The sequence below is a fragment of the Rhincodon typus genome, chromosome 19, assembly GCF_021869965.1.
Source record: "Rhincodon typus isolate 14 chromosome 19, sRhiTyp1.1, whole genome shotgun sequence".
Classification (NCBI taxonomy): Eukaryota; Metazoa; Chordata; class Chondrichthyes; order Orectolobiformes; family Rhincodontidae; genus Rhincodon; species Rhincodon typus.
The window spans coordinates 19,432,656-19,441,794 of NC_063350.1; the positions used below are offsets into that span (position 1 = coordinate 19,432,656).

The 9,139-nt window shown below is 35.4% G+C and overlaps 1 protein-coding gene across 1 annotated transcript in view; it reads right to left on the bottom strand.

The window, feature by feature from the left end:
- Positions 1 to 3,597: 3,597 nt before the first annotated feature.
- Positions 3,598 to 9,139, bottom strand: part of LOC125485505 (phosphatidate phosphatase LPIN2-like) — an 8,695-nt gene continuing 3,153 nt past the window's right edge. Inside the window, exons 2-5 of the mRNA XM_048608553.1 lie at positions 8,341 to 8,535; positions 6,691 to 6,805; positions 6,064 to 6,167; positions 3,598 to 4,699 (exon numbers count right to left, since the gene is read on the bottom strand). Of these exons, the coding sequence (XP_048464510.1) occupies positions 4,534 to 4,699; positions 6,064 to 6,167; positions 6,691 to 6,805; positions 8,341 to 8,535 (580 nt within the window). The 3' untranslated portion in view covers positions 3,598 to 4,533. The remainder of the gene's footprint in view (positions 4,700 to 6,063; positions 6,168 to 6,690; positions 6,806 to 8,340; positions 8,536 to 9,139) is intronic.

The following is a 9,139-nucleotide window of genomic DNA, read 5'->3' on the forward strand; positions in this document are numbered from 1 at the left end:
TAACTTGAATTATCTGCCGCTCACATCTGTCTTTGGTTCCTCGTGAACAGCCTGCAATATCATCCCTCTGCTGATCATACCAAATGCTGTTCTTTACTCAATTCTGCATGAAAGCCTCGAGTCAACAAGCCTTTAGTGTGAGCACAGCTGGTGCAAGTGCTTTGCACCTTGCTTAGTCAGTCCCTTGACTAAGTCAGGCTTGTTGCCAGGCAGAATTCACATCCTTTCATTTTAACTGAAGTTTAAAGACAGTCCAAAACATAATTTTATAAATCTCAGATTTATAACATTTGGAACATCAGAGCACAGGGGTAAATGTAAATGTAAATAATGCAAAACTTATGGATTAAAAACAAAGTTAAAATCATTTGTGATTAGAATATGAAAATAAGCAAGTAGGATTCTTTGGGGTGCAGCCTTGGTGGTTCTGCATTTAAGTAAAGATGGTAACTCTAATGCTAATGGGGCAGTTCCACATGTTGCATTGCTGCAAAGTAACTGCTGTGGCAGTAACAGAAAACATGCGACACTAACCCTGTAACCAAACCAGAGAGAAGTCAGGAATGAATTCAGAAATATTATCCAGTTATAAAAGAAAGGTTCCTTTGAACAATAATGCAGAGCAGTCCGGAGTCTAGCAACAAAACCAATAGCAACAAAATCAATTCCAACTTCCTTTTCTCAAAGGTGGCAACAAAATACATACAGCTTCTTGTATTAAAAGATGACTATCAAACGTACAATCCCATCTGTTGACTAGTACTGAAAGGTCCACTGTAAACGTGTATATCGTTCTTGCCTAGGGCATTCACGGACACACTGTTTTTCTGTTACATGCTTTGCCAAGACAGTAATCCAGTATTAACATACCTGGCACATGTCCAAACAGAACAGGTTAAGTTGTATATGTCTTGTTGCCAGCAGATTTCCTTTCCATTGACTTACATCACAACATCTGAAAAACACTGAACTGTCAGCCACACAGTTCAAATATTCAGTTGCTTTACATGCCAAATATTCACTGACTGGTTTCAACTACCCAGAGTCAAAAAGATATTTGGGGAGTTGCCACGCTACAAAGGAAGCACCACTCAACTGGGAGGTAAAAGCTGTAAATTAAACCCAAAGTAATTGAAATCACCTTAAAAATAGTTACCTATTCTTCGTTGATTTCTGCAATTGAAGAAATCAGGGAATAAGTGGGAGATCACTGATCGGAAAAGTTAAACTAAAAGCACCAAGACGAATCTGGTGTTTCATCCAAAAATAGAATTAAAACTATTGGATCCAAACCAATCAAATATATGGTTAGAATTACGCGTGGGATGGATTTACTTTGCAACAGCTCACAACAGACCAACAGACCAAAAATGTTTTAAATGAAGGAAAGATATCTACAAAAAAGATTTAATCGGATTTTTACGTATCCTGAATTGTATTTTAAGCTCAGTTTGTTACATTTCATTGAAATTCGATGCATTAGTTTTTTTGTAAGGAGGAGGTCAAGAGATTTTCAAGAGAATGAATAGATTTTTGCACTGGATTTGGCCCAGTTTTAATGTGAATTTTAATGTGAAATCAACCTTTTGTCAAAAGCAGAAAACACACTTTTCTCTGATAGTAAAATGCTGATGCAGAATATTTAGCAAGTACAATTAAAAGTCAATGTTAATTCATATTGTTAGAATGAGATGCAAACACTGACATCTTACGGTGAAAATAACAATTCACGTCAGTACCACTTATTAAGTTCATTTCTTTAAATATGCTATGTATACCCAAGAAATTTTCAACAGCAATATTTGAAACATATTCACTTTAATAATTATATAAATAATAGCAACTTCAATGTAGCAAATCACATTTGGAAACATATTCATTTAAATTATAATAACGTCAAGGTAGCAAATCTAATTTGGAAGTTTGGCTACATTTACCATATTACAGGTTAATTATGAAATGATTTTCCAGATTTGCATATTGCTTGCTTTAACATACCATAAAACAACAAATTTCATTTGGATCATAAATATTAACATAGCGCATGTAGGATGTTCACTATTTAAGGTTGTGTCTATTTTAATCAACATTCATAACTGCATTAAAAACTCCCATAGAATTGACAGTTTAATAAATTATCTTGCATTACAGTTTAAGAAGCAAGTATTTTCCAGCCAAGTAGGCAAACTATTGCTTGCAAGCAGTGCTTTCTGCGCTGTACTATCTTTTGCCCTGATCCACAGCAGGTGTGTTACATCAAATGAATATCTGCTATGTAATATATAACATACCATTTAAGTAACTTGTCACATAACTTGCGTAAGTTAAATAACTTAGCATGTAAGTTACATATTACTATGGAAGTTACCAAAACAAATGAGCTAAAAGCTCATTTCAGACAAGGAGCATGTGCAGCACAGTTAAAATACAAAATGAACTAAAAAAATGATTCTTTGCAATAGAAAGATCATACATTTCAAATGGTCTGTTAATGTCCAATCAGTACTTGCTGAATGATGACAGCATAACTCCTGCATTTAGATCAAAATGCAACCCAAATATTTCAAATCCATAGAGTGGAATAACAGAAAATTTCAAACGTCTGCAGTGTAATAACTGTTCCACAATGAAACTGCACGGTTAAAAGATTTTTCTACAATTCCCTCCTCCCCCAAGGAGATGTCTCAATATCATAAACCTAGCCCCAAATGGAGTGGAACTATAGTGTACCTGGTTGCACAGTTATTAGTTGCAAACTAAGCCAACAATGGTTTGAGCAGGAGAAACAGGACTTTTTCTTGTTTTCAAAATGAAATTGCTTTTCGTGTCACTTGATCTCATAGTTCATACAAAGCAATCACCTGTAACTGAGGTTAGTTAGTTGAAGAATTTAAGTTCACAAGTTTTTGTTTTGCAATTCTGTGCTCATTATCTTAAGTTACCAACATGCCTTACACAACTTAATAGCATTTTTATCAAAAGAGTTCTTGGACTGGGCTTGCAGTATAATCAAATTTATACCACACAATTTAAGGATTAGTAAAATCATTAAAAAGGTTCATCTAAAATACTGAAAATTTCCTCCTTATAAAGCTCTTTATGGCTTATTCTGCTAAATTTTACTACCAATTTACTTGCATGTAATTTCACTGTTACTTCCAGTACATATGTTATACTATATGCACTTGGGTCAAACTTGTTATGGAAGTTGTTCCCTGCTGAAACAACTCCGGACAGGTAAATGCAGTATTTTATTTGTAACGGCAAACAACACCAAACCAACAAAAGAAAAAAAAACAGCTGGTTGAATCTGAATCTTACAAATGGTGAATCAAGGAAGAACATCAAACTGAGCGAAGATCTTTGTTTATGCCACATCTAAAATTGTAGTGTACAGTGACAGGAGTTCTCAAAGTCCCTGTACTCCATGCAATTTATATGAAATATATCATATTTTGCTCTACTTACCATAGTGTTAAAAAGGAGTGAAGAAAGTATTTTACAACGTGCAATTATACCCTGCTGTTTAAAACTCCACAACTACTACATCCTTGTTGAACGGCATGCGAAGAGGAACCAAATAATCAGCAGGCTACCCCAACTGTAGATTTTCTTTACTTTCTACTAAACTTCTGCACCATAGAAATAGTTCTAGTCTGCAGTCAGGCATCATGATGCTTGTACTCATTCTCATTTTTATCTGTCTTACATCTAAATGTCTAGTGCTTAGGTGTCCAACTGCCTCACTCTTTTTTTCCCCCTCCTTTTCTATGGCCAGGTCTCTATCAACTCTAGTCTTGTTACCGCTCTTTGATAAGACCTCTGGTTGCACAGTCTACCTCACCCCTTTTCCAGGCTTCAGTTTAGTCCAAGCCAAACAATCAAAATATCTCCCCAGTTTTTCAGTGCTCGATTTCTATGTCAGCCTTTCCAACTTTCATCCATATAAAGCAGCTTCCTTGATGCTACATGCAGGCACAGCTTTGTCAGATAACCAAGCATTACTACAAGTTTCCACTTTATTAGAGCAGCCCACTGCAGTGAATGCCAGAAACAATATTATGTGTGGGGATTGCAACAAACATCCAGTTTTGATGGGAACCAGGAAATCTATAAATTAGGAAATAGATTGTCGTCTGCATCATCACAGAAATACAAGAAAGTATGGGAATTGTCCCACAGAGATGAAAGTGCTGTGCCATAAGTGCAATGGCTTTTCAAGTGATTTGTAGTCTGTAATGCATCTTCATTTGCATCTTAATTTTTCAGCACACAATCAAAACTGCATAAATGCAGCTCGATGGGGAAAGAGTAATGCAAGACTTGTCACAAGTGGTACCTACTGAAACACCACTTGATTTCACTCAGATAATAATTGCAACGAGTACTTTAAGTGTTAAATAAGTTATAGATTTTCCACTTCATTGAAATTAAAATCAGAAGGCAGATCAAATCAGAAGGCAGATCAAATCAGAATTGAAGGCACTAGCATGCCTTGATGTTGCTGATAGTTCTAGTTCTTGCAATGACTTATTATTCTTTACTGAATTTAAGTTCATTGAGCTCATCTGAATCAAGTTCACAAAGTGGCTCCCGCCAAAATGCAAAATGGCTGTATTCAGGGTAGAGAAAAGCTGAGCTTCTTTCTTGTGCTATTAGTGGAAATACATGTTCCACTAACTCACCCAACCTTGGATACCTGTGGGGAAAAACAAACATTTTTAGAAATAGAGGCAAAACATCCTCACAAATCATTTTACTGGCATACAAAACATGTGATAATATCACCCTTAAGACATATAAAACATTTCTTTTCTGCTCATCTACAGGATTGAGCATGCTAATTGCCCTTGCACCAAATGGCTTGCTAGGACCATCTCAAGGGCAATTAAAAGTCACAATTAGGCCTGATTGAGTAAGCACAATACATTTCTGTCCCTAAAAGACAGAGGACCAAATAGGTTTTTACAACAATCAATAACAGTTGCATTCAATAGTTCAATCAATAAACAGTAGTAACAAGTCAAAAGATTGAAGTAATGGCTACCATTTTGGCAATGACACTTGAACAATTTATTCTAATTTACTTTCCACTATTACACATTAAATACAACCATGAAGGGTGACCCAGAATTAGGAACATGCTATTGTAATTTTGACAACATTAGACTACAAATAGCCCTGCAACCCCTGCACTTTGTAGCATTAAAGTGCAACATCAGTACTATTTAAGCATATCATTCATATTTGTAATCATCACTGGAACCACAGTTTAGCAGATAGGTATGATCTACTTGAGGTATTTCAAATGAAAAGGGGATTTAGTGAGACAGATTTAGATAAACTATTTCTTCTACCGGGGGAACCAAGAAGGCGGCAGTATAACCTTAAATTCAGGTCATTCAAGTCTGAAGCAAGGAAACACTTCATTTCTTCCACAAAAGGCTAGTGGAAAGGCTGTTGGATTGAGATTTTCAAGACTGAGACCAATATCTTTCTACTGGGTAAAAATATCAATATGTGTAGAACAAAGGTGGGTTAATGAAGCTGTGGTATTGATCGATTATAATCGAACTGAGTTAAACTGAATGGCAGAACAGAGAGAAGGGGACTAATCAAATAATTTTTTCCCATGTTAATTCTTCAAAATCCTGGAAAATGTACACAATACAAAAATCAGAATTTCTTCAAGACTGGGAGGAGAAACCCTAAAAAATATTTTGCACCAGTAAAGCTCATCGGCTGTTCCACACTGTTGATTGATTTGTATCAGTTCCATAACAGAATAAAAAACTACACATTTCGCCTTTTGAGGGTGCAACCAATAAAGGAACTGTCGTGCCCACTAGTCACAAAAAGCCCGAGGAATAGGGATTGGAAACATGATCTTTCTCAAGGGTAATCGACAGATCTACTCATTCAGGTGTAATTCCAGTTGTGCATTCTACTGTAGTAATTATTTGTTTTGAATGTCTGCAATGATTACAAAAAATAATTTTAAATATGTTTAAGTATACAGTTAATAAATTGATTGTATTTTGATTAGTGTTGCTGGCTACTTACGATGATTTGTTGCTCTTGGTTTGTTCCTGAATTAATTCTCCTTTGGGATTTACTATGAAAATTCTGCTTTCTTGGACTCTGACTTGTTTGTATGCATAAGCATCCTGCAATTGAAATGAAATTGAAATTAGCAAACAGTTTAAGAAACGACTTGAGCTTTTGAATAAAGCCTCATTCACAAAGAAAAGCTTTCATGAATCAGCTGTTGGATCATACTGGCCAGGCAGGTTAGCAAAAACAGTGCTGGTTTCACTGTTAAAATCATGCAAATCCAAGCCCCAGACTTGCCTGACACATGGAATTTGCTGGCTTCAATTGTGATGGTTTATCAATTCTTAGCAAGCATGGTATGAACATTCCGCCCTGAAGAAATCGTATAACCAACACTGTCCACTTCCAATGGCTGCAAGCATTTCCTGTTGGCTGATCATAGGATACCAATGTCCTCTGAGAAATCCACAAGGATAACACCTGCCCAGCCTGCCTCCAGAAGTTTTACTGTGATGAGCGGTATATATGAGGGGCAGATGAGCACAGAAAATGGGAGAAATCGGATTATAACAGTATTTAGTCGCAAGATTGTTTGCTCGTGCATTCAGCTCTTACTTTAAAAGACACTTCACTTACATTACTCCTGTTTCCAAAAGCAGCATAAAATGGACACCTATGTGGATTAAATAGATTCCTGATATCATTCAAGCAATGAATTTTGAACACTTCTGGTTTCTTCTCAATAACTTCCCTGAAAACAGAAGAAACAAGTCTTTGGCATTATACAGAAATATATTACTACAAAAAAATGTTGGTTAGTCCTAATAAACGTGGATAAAATACATACTCTGACAATCAGAATGATCCATCACTACAATTCAAAGGCATTATTCAAAAGGAGATTCATTAAACAGGAAACACTCTCTCTATTATGCTCTGCTAATTTTGATAGAAGTCAAATGAGCAGCATGTTTTGAGTCGGGATCAGAGGCAAGGAAAATTTTACATTAAGTGGTTAATTAGATTTTCATATTTAAAACTGTGTTAATTAGCTTCACATCTTTTTGAAATAAATCATTTTCCTGATAAGTCAATCATTTTATCATTTATTAAAGAAACCTACATGATGGATCTTTTTATTTTAAACTCAACACTGATAATATCTAATCAGAGATAGTAGGAACTGCAGACGCTGGAGAATCCGAGACAACAAGGTGCAGGGCTGGATGAACACAGCAGGCCAAGCAGCATCATAGGAGCAGAGCGGCTGACGTTTCGGGCCTAGACCCTTCATCAGACTACATTGACTACATTAGTGACTGGCTAAAGTGTTTAAATTTATGTTAGTCAGTGGAGTAGTAGGCCTACAAAGGGACATAGTGCATTTCTCCAGCACCCACTTTTCCAGTCAGATGTGTATGCAGGTGAGCAGCCTACCAACTGTTTTTGGACCCTTAGGCACTCACATAATTCCTAAAAATATACATGAGAGATGATCTGGAGTTTTGAATTTAAGAACATTGTAAAAAGAAAGTCACTCAATTCATCAAGATTTTCCCCATTATTTGGAATTGTGATGTACCGCATTCATTGTCAAATTTGTGATTTTATTAAAACCAACTTTTCTATTTGGATTAATGATGCCAAATCTCAATGTACAGCAATTGATATCAATTACAGACCACCACCAAACACTCCTAGTGACTCAATAAAGGTTTATCTAATTTTCCCTAATAGATTTCTAATTATCATAATCATTAAATAACTTCATTGACTAATAAAGTTATTGAATGATAGCTTTGGTACTTTGCATGAATATAGTACCATGTCGGTCATTTTTACTTAAAAAGGTAGGAAAGCAGTTTCTTTCTTTCCTTTTATTGACTTTTCAGCAATACTATCCTCAATTTACAAAAAATAAATAGAAAAGTGACTGAAGTTGTAATCGTCTCATGCACTTGATTTTTGACATGAATAATGTTATATGTTATTAACTATGCTTTTGACAATTCTGGTGACAACAATGACGACACCATCACTGCCACCATCACGTAATAAGGAATGCTCAAACAGGCAATTTTGTTGTTATAAAGTCTCTTATGACCATAAGTGAAAACTATTTTTTTCCCCACGAAGTGCAAACACATGGAAAAATTACCCACATTAAAAGTGACTGCATCTTTAAGTTTAAGTGATGATTGAAGCACAATTAAATTTAAAATGATAAATATATGATGGCAACTTCATTATTGATAAAAATATATAAATACTGAAAAGATTCACTACCTGTGTAGTGCTGAAATCAAACTACTCGGAGCCAGCAGGAGTGGTCCTCTGGGAAGCACAGTACCTCTATCATTAACCCAGTGTAAGTATCCCCTGGTTATATCTGCCATTCCAATGGCACGGGCAGAGCAGTAAAGAAATTTGTATCCATTCCTGTACAAAAAGTCAAATAAAATAATTAATGAAAATAGTATACTTCACTTGTGTCAGGTAAAAATTACTTTACTACAATTTATTTCCCTTGGCCTAGTGCTTATCAGCATATTAAACTGCAACACATAGATCTTAATTAATATAAAGAAAACATCAGTTTTTAAAAAAAACTTCACATTTTTGACAAAGAGTTCCATACAACACTACTATCGAACAACTATCCCAAGTTATCTTGAAAAGACAGAATTGTAAAGGAGGAAAATAATTTTTTGCCTGATAACAAATGTTTGCTGCTTTTAAAAAAAAAGCACACTGTGGTTTCTATTTTGTAATGATGTTAACAAGAGTGGAATTTGACTTGGTTTGCAATGAAACACATGTTTGTATGCTTGACTGACATAATGGCCTGTTTCTGCCTCATCCTATTCAATATGTATTTCATTAATTTCAAGAAGCGATACATTAAATAAAATGAACACCCAAAAGCACATACTCCTTGCACTTAGGAATGAAGGTCAACTCCGTCTTGAGTGTTATCTCTCTCTATCAGAAGGAAACTTAGCTTGGGAATTATTAACTTATTTGAAACTCAACAGAAAAGTGATAGAAACTTATCCAGTGGTACAGGTTTGCTGATCTGACCTAA